The sequence below is a fragment of the Lepidochelys kempii genome, chromosome 6 (genome assembly GCF_965140265.1).
Source record: "Lepidochelys kempii isolate rLepKem1 chromosome 6, rLepKem1.hap2, whole genome shotgun sequence".
Taxonomy (NCBI): Eukaryota; Metazoa; Chordata; order Testudines; family Cheloniidae; genus Lepidochelys; species Lepidochelys kempii.
In genome coordinates, this window is record NC_133261.1 from 72680007 (window position 1) to 72699538 (window position 19532).

At 42.7% G+C, this 19532-nt stretch overlaps 1 protein-coding gene across 2 annotated transcripts in view; it reads left to right on the forward strand.

Annotated features, from left to right (window-relative positions):
* INO80 (INO80 complex ATPase subunit) overlaps positions 1–15822 on the forward strand; it is a 131606-nt gene extending 115784 nt beyond the window's left edge. For both annotated transcript variants that reach the window (XM_073348740.1, XM_073348739.1), the window contains 8 exons: positions 1408–1480; positions 6659–6817; positions 8102–8204; positions 8802–8890; positions 10023–10178; positions 11436–11595; positions 12444–12659; positions 13747–15822. In XM_073348740.1, coding sequence (XP_073204841.1) covers positions 1408–1480; positions 6659–6817; positions 8102–8204; positions 8802–8890; positions 10023–10178; positions 11436–11595; positions 12444–12659; positions 13747–13964 — 1174 coding nt within the window. In that variant the 3' untranslated portion in view covers positions 13965–15822. The remainder of the gene's footprint in view (positions 1–1407; positions 1481–6658; positions 6818–8101; positions 8205–8801; positions 8891–10022; positions 10179–11435; positions 11596–12443; positions 12660–13746) is intronic.
* Positions 15823–19532: the final 3710 nt, after the last annotated feature.

The following is a 19532-nucleotide window of genomic DNA, read 5'->3' on the forward strand; positions in this document are numbered from 1 at the left end:
ACCCTTGTGAATAAATTGTTAGCCATTGAGAACAAGATCACTATCCTTTCACAGCAATAGGAGTTATAAAATACTGTTGTTTTGCATCTTCCAAGGGATAAAAATACAGGTTCTAGAGTACAGGATGGTCTTTGTGCTGGCCTTGTCAGAGTGGAATTGCACTTTTGAAGGTGGAGCATGTGAACTCTTGGGTTTTGAAAATAAAACCAAGCATCAATGCCTTTGAGGCAGAAGGACTTAGAGGGATTGTGTGCTATGTAGTGTCTATTAGGTAAGCCTCCCTGAGCAGGAATATTTGAAAAGGGCGAACGTGTGCAAACCTTAAAGAAAAGTGAGATGAAAATACACTACCTAATATTTAATTGATTCCAGCGGTCAAAACAGGTTTCCAACTGGTTATGATCTCCTCTCTAGAATTTTAACACTTCTTCCTATGACAAGTTCAGCAAATTATTTTATTAATGAACATCTATAAAGAAAAATAATCATTTCAGCTAGAAATCCCTTTGATATAAAGGTCAGCCAGTCTAAACAAGAATTCCTATAAAAAGCAATTTAAATTCCCCTTGTGCAGTATTTATTTGTGAGGAATAAGTCCAGGAAAAAGTCTGACCGAGACTAAAGGCTGTTCTGCAGGATGTCCTGGCAGGACACTGTTAACACACAACTATAGAACTATGATACATTCATAAGTTCTATAGTAAAATCCCCCCTTTCTCCCTTCCCTGTGACTTTTCCAGAAAAGGATATTTGGACCTTTCAAAACTGCAGATTTCATGCATCATCCTATTATTGATATCACATAAATAGTCATTCAGCTTCAAAATATTTTACAATAATTCACTACTGTAGCCCCACAACATTCTTGCGAAATAGATAATGTTATCTGCATTTTACAGATAAGGCAAATGAAGAAAACAGACTGTAGTTTGTAGCTCAAGGTCAGTGTCACAGCTAGGGCCAGAATTCAGGAGTTCTTAGATCCTAGATTTATGCTCAGGCGACCAGATATTACCTTTGTCTATCATGCTGCTATAACAGTATGAGCTGAGACAGTTGGAAAATCAGATTTTATTTTATTTTTTTAATAAAAGGAACAATTTGTTGGGACCTTGAAGAAAACATTCCATTTAGGAACAATTTTTTATCTATGTAATATTTTCTGAGTTCCTCTTCCTTTATTCTTTACCAGTAGATGTTTATAGTGAGCACTGAACCGTATTTTAACTCCCTTTCTTTCTGTCTGTCTCCACTCACCCCTTTTTCTCAGACCATCCAATGGGAGTTAGGTGCCTAAATACCTATAAAAACCTCCTGGGGGGGCTTTTCTAGCTCATTATATAGTGTAATGTTTGTAATGATGGCATCATAAACTAAGCAGATTTTTTTTTCTCTTCCTGTCTGCAGGAATGATATCTTTGTGTTCCTGTTAAGCACAAGAGCTGGAGGATTGGGTATTAACCTCACAGCTGCAGATACGGTAGGTGGATAGTTTAGTATAGTAACACCAGATCTCAAGACTTATGTCTGTAGGTTAGTTAGCTTGCTGGTATTTTGGTTAATTTCAGTTGTAACTGTTCTCTTGCTTTATCCTGCCTTCACATATCCCAAACATCCTTTTCTCTCAAGCTTCCCTACCTTTCTCTTTCTCCATTCTGTAGCAGAACTGATAGTCTTGCCTGTCTGTGTGAAACTCTGAGCTGTCTCAGCCATGGTTAGTTTTTAATACCACCATTCTTATCACAAAACTGCGTTATCTTATTGATTCCACTCATATCTGGGAAACATTACTGCAGTTTGTTGCATGTATGAGAAATAAAGGAACAGTTTGTAGACAATTGCCGACCTACAGCATTGGCTTTGTGAGATCTTGGAGACAACCCTACCCCTAAGAGTTTTTAATGTCTGCTTTATGGGTGAACCTGAATGACACTGGGAGCTTACAAATAGTAGATAATACATTTTCACAATGGATTGTACTTTACCGCTGGACAGTTTAAACTTAAGCTTCAGTAGTAAAGGAATATGGTAACATACCTCAGCAAAATTATTACAGGTCTGTCCATTTTGAAAGCATTTGTGAAGTCAGAGAATGGGCAGAGCAGCCAATAAGCCAAGCTGTAGTACTTGTTGAATCTGTCAGTAGATTAGTACAACTCTGGCAATACAATTTAAGAATAATGGGTCAACTTTCCATTTCATGTCTACACCATATCAGGTGGCTGTGTGTGAACTGCTGCTGGATCACTTTAATTCTCCTTTTAGGACTTTAAAATTGGCAGTTGTTGAGTTTCAGTTGCCTTTTTTCTGAGATGATAAAAATTAGTTCAATAAGCATACACTGCTAAAAGAGAAGTAGAATAGACGAGACATAATGTTGGCATTCAAGAGGGCATAGACGGAGTATCTTCTAAAAGGTGCTATACAACTTACATGATAAATCAAAGAAAATGGAATTATTACTGGGGCTTTTTCCCTCCAAGTATATGTACAGAAAGACATTTCAGGTGTCAAATAGCCACTATAACTGAGAATCTTGCCAAAATCCAGCACCCAGGTAAGGTTAATAGGATTTAAAAAAGAATGTATAATAAGTAAACAAAGAAATAAGCACAGTGGTCACTTTAATTAACATAGTGAGCACACTTTGATCCTTCCAAGCAACAGTTGGGACTTGCATGGCTGTACAGCATTTTTTCAGTGAAATATATTAAAAACTTGTTTTGATGTTTTATCTTTTGTTTAGTCTTTCAGTCTGATAAACTTAAGTTTTATAATGTCTGTTAAGTATCTGTTTGAGACTAACTTTAGTAAATAATGCATGGAATTGAAATTGTTAAAGGCATTACATTTTAAATGGATGAAAGGAACTATATTTTTATATTATAATTAACCAATGGAATTTGCTGCTACAGGATCTTAAGTTTCCAAAAAAAAAAGTGACACTTAAAAAAAAAAAAAAGAATAAGAACACAATTATAAATTACTGAGGGTAAGAACTACAAAGATTTCCTACCCTAATGCTTCAGAAGTTTAGATCACCACCAACCAAGGTCAGAAAAACATTTCTTCTTTCACCTACCCATGGTATAATATTGCCCAATTATGTAGGTGAATGGCAGGGGAGAGGTATCTTCTGTTGAAGCATCTGTCATTAATTACTGAGATAGGATATTGGACCATATGAATCATTGATCTATTCCAATGCTTGTAATCTTTTTAGTTTGTGTATGCTTAGATTTGACAGCAAGTAAGACTGCGGCTCTTGGTCTCAGAAAGCAGCAGGCTTCTGAACCTAAAATCTCCATGCCCTCTCCCTTTTTCAACCAGTCTGTCCCCATTTCCAGCCTCTTAAAGAAATGAGAACAAAGCAAGCACCCACAGGGTTACCTGTACAAACAAAGATGGATAGATGTCATAGACTTTCACGTTGTTTGGTATAACCAGTATATTTCTTAATTTGGGGTATTTTGAACTGGAATTTTGAGATTTAGAGGTAGATACGGATAAGGTTTTTTGTCATGATAAAATTAAGCAAAAATTCTTGGAACAATCATGGTAAAAATGTACTACAAAATCAGAGTATGGTGGGGGAGGAGGTCAAAGCCCGAGAGGGCTGGGGCGCTGACAGCCCAAGCCCCACCGCCACCGGGAACTGACAGCCCGAGCCCCACGGCTGTCTGGGGCTGGAGTTGACCATCTGAGCTGAAGAAGTCAGGGAGGTCTGTTAGTCATAGAATCCGTGACCTCTATGACCAAATTGTATCTTTGCTGATAGAATACTCTCTTGCTACGGTTATAGTGTTGTTCTTCTAAAACATGAAAGGGCTTGCACTGTGAAATTAAGAATGATTAACCTAGATTTTCTCCAACTTTATTCTGTTACACTATGGATTTATTTGGGAGATTCCAAAGTTGCCACATCCTTTGCATATTTCAAAGGCCAAAGAAGAGGCTGTATATCAACAGAAGATGAAATAGCTTCACATGACTTGAAAACGAGGACTTCTTGCCTGGCTTTTTTTAGTCCATTTAATCTGCTTTTCTTTTGGGTTTACTGAAGATACTGTCTTCTGAATTTGAATTAGGGCAACTATATTTTGATATACAAAATACTTTCTCTGAATAGTCATCTTTACTCCTCTGAATGTACAAATCCATTTACCCTTTACATGTTGGTCAAATCTTTTCCGCTACTTGGATGACGGTAGCTACTGCTAGTGTTCTGGGCAAACCTTGATAGGCAACTTTGTGCCAGATGTTTCTGCTCCCACCTAAGAGACAGACAGTTCTGGAGCGCCTGCTCTCTCCACTATTTTAAATCAAAAGCCCGCTGAAATTCTTTGAGTACTTCTCCCCCCCTCCCATCTTTAGGCTATTCTTTGTTTTATCTCACCACCTTCCCTCACAGCATAGAGGTGTTTTCTCTATCTAGGGAACTCTGCAACTAGCCAGTGCAAGAGGATGGCACAAGCAGAAAGTGCACAGTGCAGGGGACCCCTTCTCCTAGAGCCCAAAAAGTCTCTTGTACTCTTAGGTACCCCATATTTATAGGGCTCTGCATAACCTTAAATATGTTGTTTCCTTGTAACATCTTTGGTCTCTAGATAAGGGCCAAACTCTTCAACAACAGAGAGCCATACAATCCGCGTCAGCCCCCAAACCTGATAATCAGGAAGAAAGCATTGCTCCCAGATTCAGCATGGCTCTCAAGTGAGCATCAGAAGACCAACAGTAGTACATGCACTTTTCAAAGAAAAACAAGAAGACTGGCAAGCAAGACAAACCTTCCTCCTACAAGGGAAAATTATTATGGGGCTCCTCTCTTGTAGTAGATATATGGGGAAGCAAACCTTCCACTTCTGTACCTGCAGTTACTTGCTTGGTCAGCATTTCTGGTCTTCCTGTTCCTGTGAAAGAACTTTTCCAATCCCCTTGCGCCCCCTGTTGCAGTTGGATGGTTATATTAATGGGTCAGAGGGCGGGCACTGCCCCTACAAGATAAGGGTCCCATGTGAGGCCCCATCAACCAACAATTATATTGGAAAAAGCCAAGAGTAACTTTAAAATGACCAAAAAGAAAGCAGTTAAAGTCACTGCTCTTCCTTCTCGGAGTTCACCAGTACTTTTCTTTTGAATGAGATGCCTGAAAATCTAATAAGACTGGGATAGCAAAGAAAACACTCAGGAAACTACTTCATGAAGTCAGAATCCTCCTTGGGTACCTTGCCCCATGAGATTGGGAGTTTTCCAATTAGGAGAAACCAGCAGCTGACTCCCAGGTCAGGTCATTTGCCCACAAATACTTCAATACTATGGAGAAATAGGTGATCCTAGCACTCAGCCTGCATCAGATTCCTGATTACAGCAAGGGAGAACTGAAACACTCCATGCAGAAAAGGATTCCAGTATAAATTCAGAAAACAGCCAGGTGTCTTCTTGTATGTGTCAGCATTAATAAGGTAATTGGATAAGAACAAGACCAGTCCATGAAACGTAGACACATCAACAGACCATTTATGAAGCAGTAAGGATTCTAAAAGAAGAATCAATTTCATATGGAAGTGCCTTAAACTGAAACAGCTGTTGTAGCAGTAGGGTTGAAAAACCAGCCGAGACTCTTTTATCTGAAGAAAAATAGGAGAGCTTCTGCGGTCTTGCATAAGCTACGTTAGTTCTGGGTTTCCTTAATGTTTGGAGTGCTTCACTTTTCAATCTTAATGTTTTTTTAATTTCTGTTTTGTATGGTATATGTATGTAAAGTATTTTGGGATAAAAATGGAATATAAATTTAAGATGGCAGTGGATGTTTGTGATATGAGCACCAAAAGAGTTTTTTTTCTGATTAGAGAGAAGAAATTGTTCTTGTACAAAGAAAAGGAGTACTTGTGGCACCTTAGAGACTAACCAATTTATTTGAGCATAAGCTTTCGTGAGCTACAGCTCACTTCATCGGATGCATACTGTGGAAAATACAGAAGATGTTTTTATACACACAAACCATGAAAAAATGGGTGATTATCACTACAAAAGGTCTTCTCTCCCCCCCACCCCACTCTCCTGCTAGTAATAGCTTATGTAAAGTGATCACTCTCCTTACAATATTTATGATAATCAAGGTGGGCCATTTCCAGCACAAATCCATTCTCTCCCCCCCCACACACACACACCCACAACAAACCCACTCTCCTGTTGGTAATAGCTTATCTAAAGTGATCACTCTCCTTACTTGTACAGAAACCCTTTACATGAACAGCTCACTTAGAATGAATTTTTTGCAAGCAAATCACACAGCCTCTAAAAATGGGTTTTATAATGTAGATGGTCCCAGACAACTCTTATTTTTTGCATTGTAATAAACTTTAGAAATCTGTTCATCCAAGCAAAATATATCAAGGTAGATAGGACTTCCTCAGTTGTTCCATAGGATTCCAAACACTAATGGTAATCACCAATTTGGAAGCACCTGAAGGGCAGTGCAAAAGATTTTACAATCCTGTACCATGAAAGGCTTTGTGGGACTTTAGTCTGCAGTTAGCAAGTATAGCAGAATAAAGTTCCCACAGTGGCAGGTTATTTTCTTTTCTCAATACATACATTTAAATGCAAATTCTAGTCATTTTAAGCCTGTATGTACTTCTCTGATGTTCCTATGCAGGTAATTTTCTACGACAGTGACTGGAATCCAACAGTGGACCAGCAGGCCATGGACCGGGCACACAGACTGGGTCAGACGAAACAGGTCACTGTTTACCGGTTGATTTGTAAAGGCACCATTGAGGAGCGCATCTTGCAGAGGGCAAAAGAGAAGAGTGAGGTAGGAATGAAGAAGCCATTTGGAACATGAGTGGGGTAGAGTAGATAGCAGAGAGTTCAGCTGTGGAATTGCTCTGAGAAGTAGAATAGTCTCTTCAGACATATAGATACCCACATGGGTATCTCTATGCTACAGGGGAAAAAAATAGTATCCATATTGTAACAGGGTAGCTGCACTGTGTAATATGGACAGAGCCCAGCTGGTATTGTGTCATGTGGTTAAAAAAAAAACCCACTGTTCTTGCTGAAAATGCCTGAGCCCAGTTTAAACTAAAGCTTACGCTGTTGTTAATCTAGGAATTCCAGTTTTTCTGGTGTAGACAAAACCATCATGGCACACCCACCGCTAAATTCTGCAAAACTAAATCAATCTTCCTACAATTTCAAATATGTGATCTTATCTTATTAAATATATGTAAATTTTTTTCAGAAAGTTTTGGCAAAAACCAGACAGGGTGTATTTAAGATATGAAAATTCCCAAAAGTGCTCAGCATCTTGCAGAATCAAGTAGTAAATGCTTTAAAACCTTAAGCCTCACAACACCTTTATATACTTACAAAAATTGGGTGCACAATTAACCATTATTAGCGGTAGCAGCATTGAAAGTTGTGTTGCCGACAGGGCTCAAGAATTGTAACATCTTTCCTCTGGATTAGACTTTGACTACATTAGAGCCTTCAATCAACTGTGCTTTGGTTGGTTGTATTGCAGCAATTGATGCATTGCTAATTGAGTGCATCCACATTGCCCACCCTGAATCAGTGTATGTTTTCCCCTGTGCAGATTAGGCAGATTAGGGCTGCCTAACACTGAGTGTGTCGGGAGGTGGCTGTCCTCTTTGACAGTTGACAAATACTTCTGATCTTTTTATACTATAGCTTCCACAGATATTACCACCCGTGATGACTTGTGCATCTGATTTTTGCCAGTGTAGATCCACCCAGAGAGGTTAAGGGACTTGGTCATGTACACACTGAATTGTTGTCAAATCTAGGGTTTAGAACACAGGCCTCCTAAAACCGTAAACCACACAGCCTCCCACATAAGTCATTTGAAAAATAGGGATAGTAATACTTATCTACCTCACAGGGAGGCTGAAGATTATTAATTAATATTTGTTCAGTACTGGGTTAAATTTTGCTGCTGAGTTTATCAGGATAGAATAATCACAACCTTTTTTCCTGACTTTCACCCTTTTAACTAGCACCTTTTCCTGGTTAGTATTTAGTAAAGAGAAAAGAAAATAGCTCATGGTTCCTCTGTTTATATTTTCTTTACTTTTAGATCCAGCGGATGGTGATTTCAGGTGGCAATTTCAAACCAGACACCTTGAAACCCAAAGAAGTGGTCAGCCTTCTGCTGGATGATGAGGAACTTGAGAAGAAATGTATGTGCAGTGCACATTGTTTTCCTTCTCCTTCTGTCCTGTGCTTCACTGGTGTAGAAATCTTTCCTCTCATCCCCTACAAACACACGCACTGTAGATAACCCTTTCTTTTTCCTGGCTTATTTTGTATCACTAATTGTTTTTAGTTCCAGCTCATTTCATATCACTATTGAGTAAAATGAGAGTGAGGTATGTGATGGTGCGGTATAAAGTTTTTACTGTCGCTTTTTTAGGATCACCACATTATTCATGAATGACCAAGCTTTGGCAGAATTATGAAGGTTATTCCAAATAAATGCTAATAAGAACTTTATATTTCAGCACACGTTTGGATGTACAATATAGTTGCACATTTTAATACCACTTGAGAGAAGAGTTTCCCAATAAGGCTTTTACTTGTCTGATTTCAGGGAGTTTGAATCTAGCATTACTCTTTAGGGACTTTCAGTGTGTTACTATAATATTGCTGGGTTTTATCCAAGGCTTTTTCGAGAACCGGAGTCTTTTGTGAGATAAAGAATATTTATACAGGGATAGGAAATAGCTTTGAGAAACTGATTCTTACATTATGCTTTTGCTACCTTTGTTTCCTGACAGTGCGTCAGCGTCAGGAGGAGAAGCGGCAGCAGGAGGAGACAAATCGTGTGAAAGAGCGTAAACGAAAGAGGGAGAAGTATGCTGAAAAGGTACTTGGATGCAAGGAGAAGAGCCTGAAAGGTTTTAAGCAGGGGTTCTCACACTATTACATAGTATGGACCAAGTTTTAATACAAAGATGATCTCATGGACATCCTCTTCTCCCATTCCCTATTATGTAACAGCCCTGTGGCAACTACAGCAATTGCTTACATATAAAAGTAATATTAGGAAAATATGTAATGTATCTTTTACTTTATCTTTATCTGCCTTTTAATGCAACTTGCAGCTTGGAAATAATGAAACGCTATGCGTTTATACAGCTCTCTGAACCACCAGTGATCCACAGAGCAATTTGGAACCCCCTAGTTTAAAGAACTAAATGGCATAATACTTTTCTGTTTTCATAGTTCATAAATCAGAGGCTTATTGGTGCTGTCATCTTATCAGATTTTGTTCTGGGAGTGTACAAATGGAACATAAATTCAATACCCGATACCAGTAAAATCTCACTATCTGAATGGCTTAATGAGAGGGGAAACAGAAATTTGTAAAATCAGAATTTCATTTGCTGGCTCTTCGGATTTGCATAGTCTGAATTTAAGATACTGGAAATTGGATAATCAGTGTTTATAAGAAAGCATTTCATGCTCACTTTTTAACAAAAAATTGAAATCAAAATCCTCTAATTCAGTGATTCTCAAACTTTTGTACTGGTGACCCCTTTCACATAGCAAGCCTCTGGGTGCGACCCCCCCCCCCCCTTATGAATTAAAAACTCTTTTTTATATATTTAACACTATTATAAATGCTAGAGGCAAAGCGGGGTTTGGGTTGGAGGCTGCCCCCTGGTGACCCCCACACAATAACTTCACGACCCCCTGAGGGGTCCCAACCCTCAGTTTGAGAACCCCTGCTCTAACTCTTCTGTAGCGGAAATGCTGATAAGTCATTCAAGCCATTTTAAAAAACCTTACTAAATCTAATATAGGAGCTCCTGATGCGTCTGGTGCCATGTCCTCCAAAAAAAAAATCCCAAAACGCCTTATTGGTAAATGCCATGCATGGCCTTTATCTTGTTATATTGCACTGCATGGTGGGCTTCCCAGTTTACTTGCCCCATTTCTTCTTCCTTAATGTGTTTTCGGTCCCTGTATTATCGGTTTGTTTTGCTTATCTGCAGAAGAAAAAGGAAGATGAGTTGGATGGCAAGAGAAGGAAAGAAGGCATGAACCTGGTGATCCCATTTGTTCCCTCTGCTGATAACTCCAACCTTTCTGCTGATGGGGATGACTCGTTCATTAGCGTAGACTCTGCCATGCCCAGCCCGTTCAGTGAGGTAAGACGGTCTTTGAACTGTCTCCCATGCCACCTTAGTCTCGTGGTCTTTAGGACTCTTGCTTTCTGCCCTCTAGCTAGTGTGGAACCTGTGTACTATTAGGGAACCAGAGATGTCTAAACCTAATATTGACCCATAGAGTTCAAACCAGTCTATCTAAAATGTAGAAGCTAAAATAATCTTCCCCTTCTGCTGCTCTGATGATGTCACCTCAAACTTAATCATTGTGTCTCTTTCACTGACTTCCTGTCTCTTTCTATGACAAGCCCTTCCTCTTTACCTTCAGACTCTGCATAGCTCCACTCCTGCTTGCATTCCAGCTTGTTTCCGTCTGCCCTCCCCTTGAGGGTGATCAGATGTCCCGATTTTGAGGGCTTTTTCTTATATAGGCACCAATTACCCCCACCCCCGTCCCGATTTTTTACAGTTGCTATCTGGTCACCCTACTCTCCCTCCTCTTCTTTATGTTCTCTTCATATTTGTGATTTTGTGTCTTTTTTCTTATCACCACTTCCCATGCCTGGAACAGTCCCTCTTTTTGTGAACTGAGCAACTTCCCTCTCTTCCTTCAAATACCTCTTCAAAGCTCAGTTTCTTTGTGTAATCATGCAGCACTAGTCTCTCCTAGAGCTCTTTCTTCTCCCTCATGTGCTTCTGATCCTTCATTGTTGTGTTCTGTGATTTAAACACATACCTCACAGGACAGATCTTGTCTTCCTTCATGTTTTTAAAGAGCCATGTTCTATAGTACTAAATAAATATTATTGCTTTTATACAAGGTTGAGTTAATTAAGATCCTTCACTCATTACTAAAAGATTTTGATTAGTAGTAGTGGTTGAGCAGAGAACAGGATTCTCAACCTTTCTCCTTCTGAAGTGGGTGCTCTCCTGAGGGTAATCTGCATGGGAATCAACAAGTGAATGAAGAGGAAATAAAGGTTCTCTTTGGATCTCTGCCAAATCCCTGAATCTCCCATTTTTAAAGTTAGCATATATTTTAGTTCAGAGTTGAACATTAAACATGGGCTGGAGAGAGAATTTAATTTTGCACTGTGTGTAAGTAGAGGACATGGTGTGGTGAGACAGGATATATATTGTGTTTTCAGTCTTGCATTGAGAGAGAGCCCAGGCTAGCTGTCATTTAATTGCCTGGGAGTAAAATGCTCTTTAATCTAGTTGCACCTTTTCTGAAGTTCTTATGCTTTTCCCCTTGCTGTAAATATGTATGTAAATAAGTTTTGTCTCTGTGCTGTCTAGATCTCCATCAGCAGTGAGTTGCATATGGGGTCTATCCCTCCTGATGAAAGCAGCAGTGACATGCTGGTGATTGTGGATGATCCAGCCTCTTCAGCACCACAGTCGAGGGCCACAAACTCTCCTGCTTCCATCACTGGCTCAGTCTCAGATACCATGAATGGTCAGTACTCTTCACTTACCATAATACTTACAAGGAGTAGTCAAGCCTGGACTTTGTATATCTACATAGTATAGCCGTTTTACCCCCACTTTACACCTACCTTGTAGGATTTAGTGAGGGGTGAAAAGGTCTAAGAAAAAGAGTTCCTTCTCATTATGAATTTTTTTCAACTTTGGCAGATAGTTTCATCTACTGCTGTATTCAATCATCCATCACGCTTTACCATTCCCATGATATTTAATACAAGTCTTGTTTGCTCCTGTGATGCAAAGGTCCATTCCCCTTTTTGCAATGTGTACATATCTGCAAAGCTCATTGCTATTACTAGACAGCTGTGTAAAGAAGTAGAATCCTCCATAGGACCATTCAGTTATATGTCTAAGCTTTTCCCGGAGCTCACTGTGGAGCCCAGGGACAGGTTCTGTATTGCCTACCTTTCTGTTGCATGATTGAGCCCACTGTAATTGCATGACATTAGCTAGACATAATTCTAGATTCCAAAATAATTATAGCCCTAGTTTTTGATGGGTTAATTTACAGATAGCAAATGGAAGAGCCAGAGTATCTCCAAATAAGAGTGTTTTTATCCTGAGATGTTAAAGGAGAGTTCTCCCCTGGATTTAGGAGCGGGGCTCACAGTCATGACAGCTAATTTGAGTTAGTGAGGTGTGACTAATTAGAGAAAATTGAGGAACAAAACTTGCGTATTTGTTTTTTCTTGGGGGTTGATGGTTTAGTTACTAGCAGGCTGATGTAGATATCAGGTATGTGTGAAGTTGAATTTAGCTCATGAGTCACCTTGTGTATTACAACAACTAATATTTTCATCCCCTCCTTCGTTGTTTAAGGAATTTCAATCCAAGATACACCTGTCACAGGGAGAGGTAATTCAGGTAGAAGCCGGGGTCGCCCTAAAGGTTCAGGCAGTGGATCCAAAGGCACAGGGAAAGGCCGGAGCCGGAAGTCAACAGCAGGAAGTGCTGCTGCAATGGCAGGCGCCAAAGCAGGGGCAGCGGCGGCCTCTGCAGCAGCATATGCAGCATATGGGTACAGTGTGTCTAAAGGTAAGGGAGTCTGTTACATAGAGCAAATTAAACCATATTTTGATGTAAGACTGTTCAGATATCCTGCCAGGGAACAGGAGTTGTATTACAGTATCTCTAGAGTCTTGTGTTCTTTCTCATTGCGATTCAGTCATGTAACTGTACTGAATGGCATAACATTGTGATAATACAGCAAGTTCCACCACCCCAGTGCAGGGGAAGTAAGAGACTGGGAGCACTGCCTCTAACTCCCGTCTAGGTCTTTGCTCTTATGTATTATAGGCAGAAATCTTGCTTGTTCTTGGATTACGTAGCACTTAATGCATTTCCTTCCTCACACATTCTTTATCTCTCAGGGCTTGTCTACACTACCCGCCGGATCGGCGGGCAGCAATCAATCCAGCGGTGGTCAATTTATCGTGTCTAGTATAGATGCAATAAATCCAACTGCTGAGCGCTCTCCCATCGACTCCGGTACTCCACCAGAACAAGAAGCGCAAGCGGAGTAGACGGGAGAGCGTTAGCTGTTGACTTACCGCAGTGAAGACACCGCGGTAAGTAGATCTAAGTACGTCGACTTCAGCTACGCTAGTCACGTAGCTAAAGTTGCGTATCTTAGATGGACCCTGCACAGTAGTGTAGACAAGCCTCAGTGAAATGGGATTTTGTTCAGTCAGAGTGGACAGCGCTGCTTGCCACTGAAACATGGCTGTTACTGACTGTTCTTTGCGGTTGTCACATGGTCGCCCTGTAGCTATAGCCTTAGAGCCAGAACTTCAGCTGTTTGAATTGACATAACTCCATTGAAATCAGTTGGTGCCACAGTGATTCACACCTGCTGAGGACCTGGCGAAGTGGTGTATACCAGATGGGCTATGGCTCCCTCTTAGACCTCTCTCCCTTATGTGATCAACAGGCTCAGAGAATTCATAAGCATCAGGTAGTCAGTGAAAGCTAGTTGGATTAAAGAGCATGAATTAAGGGTCCATTAATATATTCCTATATCGTAAACGCAAGTCATAGAAGTTAAATGTTGTGTGTTGCTGACAAGCCACAGTGTGTGAATGGTGTGTTCACGTGGAATCTTTTTTTTTTACCCTGTTGCTAGGTATGTCTGCAAGCAGCCCTCTCCAGACATCAATAATTCGGCCTTCTGGACTTGCAGACTTTGGACCTTCAAGCGCCTCTTCTCCTTTGAGTTCCCCCTTGAGCAAAGGCAACAGTGTTTGTGGGACCCCAAAAAGCTTAAATGTGACGAGCACTATGATACCAGAAACCCCAGTTCGGAAACAAAGCAAAGGAGCCCACACCTCGGGTGGGCGGTAGTAAATTTGAGCCCTGGAGCTTACCTTAACCGTATTGGCTTTCAAAGTAGCCCACCCTGCCAGCAGAAGGCATGCAGAGAAATGCCTGTTGCCATCCCACACGTATGTGAAAAGAAAATCACAGCACAATGGGGATGGGTGGTTTACGTGAGCACTTTGATTACGTGTATCCAAAAAAATTACTTCAGCAGATTCTGTGAGGAGTATGGATAAGGAGTGGGGTTAACTGAGAATGTTTCAGATTAGTTTTTCAGTTAAGATTTACTGACACATCCTACAAGTGTGCTGTGAGAGAGATCCTGCAGCTATTTGTGTTTGTGGACACACAAGTGTACTGTCCTTCCTCTTCTTTGAGCTTCAGATGGAGTTCAGCTCCATTCTTATTCTAAGAAATCACTATCTGAACTCGGAGGGTATTCTGTGAAGTCAGAGAAACCCTCTGCACTGAGGACCTGACAGTGCATTTGAGGGTGTGCCCATCCAGGGGAGCTGGGTGGTTGAAGAGTCTGGCTTCTCTAGTGTGAATCAGTAGTGAATCTAGGGATTCTATGAAGGATGATCTGAAGACCTTGATTTCAAGGCTACGGGAAAGAAATCTCACAGAGTTTCCAGAGTCTGGACTCTTGTCAGTGCTATGCTTTTGAATCTGTTGTAAACATCTGGCAGTAGCTGGAACCACACACTTGGCCAGAGAATGCCTATTTAATGTTGCTGCGTCTGCTTCACAGAGAAAAAGAAGCTGCAAGTAACTGGTTTACATTTCAACGCCCAGGTCTGTTAGCATTGAGCATTCACTACGATCTCTCTCATTCTGAGCCATGCTGAGCTCTTAAAGGTGTAGGAACCATCAGGCTTTGCTTGTGTATGTTTCAAGAAGAGGGAATGCTGATGTGTAGGGGGGGGAGAAGTTCACTGCTGTTCCTCTCATTGTGCAATAGCAGAACTTGTTGACATTGCCTTTGGGTACCGCAGCTTGCCATGCCACAAAGGGAGCAATGGGGAGGGAGCTTTACTGAAACAAAGAGTGTGCCAGTCAACTCCCTGGGAAAAAGAAGTCCCCCATTCCAAGCCACCTACACAGTATGTTCTTCCAGCATGTTTCCCATTTGTCAGTGATGGTCTTACACAGCAGCTTGGCTGAGTGCATTACAATGTGCAGGCACTAATAGCCAAGCCCCATAAGACTTATAGAAGCCATTAAAGAGAACAGGAGTGTTGTCAGTGCCACTCTGTGTCCTCATTCTCTCAGATTTCTCTTTCCCCATCCTAAATGCACAAACCTCTCTAGAGCCCCTCATTTGGCTGTAAGCGTTGTCTGCATTGCACTGAGACAAAGGTGGGGTGGGGGAGGAGCAGTTCTCCTGGCAGGCTCATTGAAATCAAATGGTTATACTACTGGGGCACTTTCATCCCGGGGTGGGGGGGGAAGGGGGAACAAGTTATGAGTTACAGGTCTCTGCTGTGACAGCAGATGATGATTTTTTTTTCATCACCAAACCCCTTGCCTGGCATCTCGCAGTGTGAAGCAAGTGCTTCTTGTGGGCTCTGCCTCAAATTTGCACACCTGAAAATAGCGGAACTGAGTTTAGTTAGATTGATTTTTAAACAGATTTGTAGGGGATAATTGGGGGGAGGTGTCACTTAAATTAAATCATGAAGACTTCCCCCTTCCCCTCATATTCACATGTATATAATGATATTTAGAGGGAATCAGAAAAATGCCAAGCCTTTTTTCTCTTTGAATGTGCTGTCTATTTTTATAACTGAACTTGTATATATGTATAAAAAGAGACACATCTTTCTTTTACTAATTGGAGAAGAAAATCTTAAATAAATGCAGTGAGATAATTTTATGTAAATCAGAGTCTCTGTGGTTTGTACTCATGTAGCCATATGAATGGGATGGGGTGAGGTGTGTGGGAGTGAGTGTACGTCTGTGGGGATGTGTAAGTGTGCATAGGCTTCGGAATCAGGAGGTCTGTGTGTTCTACCCTCTGAGCAGTAGTGCACTCTAATTATTTTCCACTGTTGTTGTCCAATTAATTTACTGGATATGTACATTTTATATAACTAAGCAACCTACTATTTGCAGTGCAGAGAGAACATGTACAGTACACTACAGGTTACAGTAACTCCTCGCTTTATGTTGTCGTTATGTTTCTGAAAAATGCAACTTTAAGCGAAACGATGTTAAGCGAATCCAATTTCCCCATAAGAATTAATGTAAATACCGGGGGTTAGGTTCCAGGGAAATTTTTTTCACCAGACAAAAGACTATAATATACTCTGTGTATGTGTGTATATATATATATTTTCATAGAATATATATATATATATATATACACACACACACACACACACACACACACACACACAGAGTGTAAGTTTTAAACAGTTTTAAACTGTACACTGCAATGTTGATTGTGAAGCTTGGTTGAGGTGGTGAAGTCAGGGGGTGGGATATTTCCCAGGGGATGCCTTACTGCTGAATGATGAGCTAACAATCAGCTTGAGCCCTCAAGGGTTAACCCATTGTTGTTAATGTAGCCTCACACTCTACAAGGTAGCACGAATGGAGGAAGGGGAGACCACATGGCAGACAGACACACACACACCGTGTGTGTGTGTGTGTGTGTGTGTGTGAGAGAGAGAGAGAGAGATGCACATTGGCCCTTTAAGTACGCTGACCCCACTCTAAGTACACAGCCTTTTTAAGTAGATCAGCAAGTTGAGACAGAAGCTGCTGCCAGGAAGCTCCCTCCGTCCTGAGCCCTGTTGTTGCCCCCCGCCGTATGGAAATGGGGTAATTGGGTGTAGGAGCAGGGGGGACAGGGACACCCTGACATTAGCCCTCCTCACCCCCCACCCCCACTTGCACAGCAAGCAGGAGGCTCCGGGGAGCAGCACATGGCAGTGGGGGGAGGGACAGCTGAACTGCCCGGCAATTGATAGCCTGCTGGGCGGCTACCGCACTGGGAACTTAGGGGAGCTGATAGGGGGCTGCCGGTCCTCCCTGGTTCCAAGCTCCCACCAGCTCGCTGCAACGGGCTCCTCTTCCTGCAAGCAGTGGACAAAGCAGGCGGCTGCCAAAGGACATTATAAGGGAGCATTGCACAACTTTAAACAGGCGTGTTCTCTCATTGATCAGCAATGAAACGACATTAACCGGAACGACTTTAAGTGAGGAGTTACTGTAGCAGATGGATTTATTCAAAGGAAGGTCAGAGATCTCGTTTCTGGAAAACGGTGTTTTAGTTCAACCTGGTTGATTCCTTTTTCAGTGCTTCAGCCCATATAGTTATTTCACTCCAATTTTCAAATGGAGTTGTCAAGGGCTTGTTTATATGCATTTTTTTATTTTTAAACTGCTAGAAAGTTATGCCAGATATTGAAATAATGCCACAGCCGGGTGAAGAAAATAGTATCAGTATGAGCAAAACCTTGCATATAGGAGGAGATTGCAAAGAATTATTATAATTTAATCTACAATGGCTTAAAGTGAGGGTACTAGATTTGATGTAGTCAAATTAATTTTTTTTTAAATTCTCAATGACCTGTCTATGCTGTGTCAGGGAAGGTGATGGAAGCCTAATTGCTTGGGACATTTAAAGTAGGCTGTGCAAACTCTAGAAGATGTATAGCAGGGAACAATTATCTGTCTCCGTCCCTTCATAGGCAGGGAGATAGACAGGACGACCTCCACTAGCTCTACTCTACAGACCTATATCGGTATAACTACGTCGCTCAGAGGTGTGAAAAATCCACGCCGCTGAGTAACATAGTCATACCAACCTAAGCTCCGGGGTAGACAGCGCTATGTGCATGTCCCAGACCTCTCTTTCCAGGTCCTGAGCAGTTTTCCCTGTGACTCGGAAGGGGGAGCATCTTATTGGCGGGTGCGACCCGGTCTGCACCCGGTGGACAGTCAGATTAGTGCATCCAGGCTGGTTGGAAAACAGCTGTCGGTACGGATGCAGCACTCCCCTGACCTCAGCTTGCTGGGCAGGGGTTAGCTGATCCGAGAGGGGAATTGTTTCCAGGGGGGAACCAGCTCTGGTCCCAGGGAATAGATCTACTAAAGGGTCATCTCCCTGTTCTTCTCACTGTCCACACACGGCCAACACCACATTCCCCCTGGCATAATATGGCTTCATCATATTCACATGGTACACCCGGCGGTGGTGCTGGTCCCCAAAAAGGACGGGTTGGTCCGGTTCTGTGTGGACTATCGGAAGCTCAATGCCATCACTGTATCTGATGCCTACCCCATGCCCAGGCCAGACGAGCTCCTAGACAAGCTGGGAGGAGCTCGGTACCTTACCACCATGGACCTTACAAAGGGCTACTGGCAAGTGCCACTGGATGCAGATGCCCGACTGAAATCGGCCTTTATCACCCCTCTGGGGCTCTATGAGTTCCTGACCCTGCCTTTCGGCCTCAAGGGAGCGCCGGCCACCTTCCAGCGCCTAGTGGACAAGCTCCTGAGGGGGATGGAGAGTTTTGCCGTGGCGTATATTGATGACATCTGTGTCTTTAGCCAGACCTGGGAGGACCACGTGTCCCAGGTTAGACAAGTGCTGGACCGATTCCAGGGGGCTGGGCTGACTGTAAAAGTGGAGAAGTGCAAGGTGGGGATGGCGGAAGTATCTTACCTGGGCCATCGGGTGGGGAGCGGCCGCCTAAAGCCGGAACCAGCCAAGGTGGAGGTGATCAGAGACTGGCCCGCTCCCCACACCAAAAAGCAGGTCCAAGCCTTTATTGGGATGGCAGGATACTACCGAAGATTTGTGCCCCACTTTAGCGCCATAGCCACCCCCATCACTGAGCTATGCAAGAAGGGGAAGCCAGACAAGGTGGTCTGGACCGAGCAGTGCCAGGAGGCTTTCCGGGCGCTGAAGGAGGCTCTGGTCAGTGGCCCAGTCCTGGCAAACCCAGACTTTGACAAGCCCTTTGTGGTGTTCACCGACACCTCAGACACGGGACTGGGGGCGGTGTTAATGCAGGAGGATGGAAAGGGGGAGAGACACCCCATCGTGTACCTGAGCAAGAAGTTGCTACCCCGGGAGCAACACTACGCGGCCATCGAGAAGGAGTGCCTGGCCATGGTGTGGGCCCTCAAGAAACTAGAGCCCTATCTGTTCGGGCGACACTTCACCGTCTACACTGACCACTCTCCCCTGACCTGGCTGCACCAGATGAAAGGAGCCAACGCCAAGCTCCTGAGATGGAGCCTGCTCCTGCAGGATTACGACATGGACGTGGTCCACGTGAAGGGAAGTGCCAACCTGATAGCGGATGCGCTGTCCCGGAGAGGGGGCCCCGAACTTCCCCAGGTCACTGGTCTCAGTGACCCCGCTCAGTTCAGTCTCGAAGGGGAGAGAGATGTGACGATGTGACTCAGCAGGGAGGGGGGAGTGTTGACCTGGGAATGTGCCCTGGGGATGGGAGACCTGAGAGCCTGTCACCTGAGCCGGGAGGGGGAGGTAACACCTCTGCCCAGGAATGTGGACGGAGACTGCAGCAGGGAACCTGCTGGGTGGGTTTAGTTTGCAGTTTGGAGCTGGGGAGA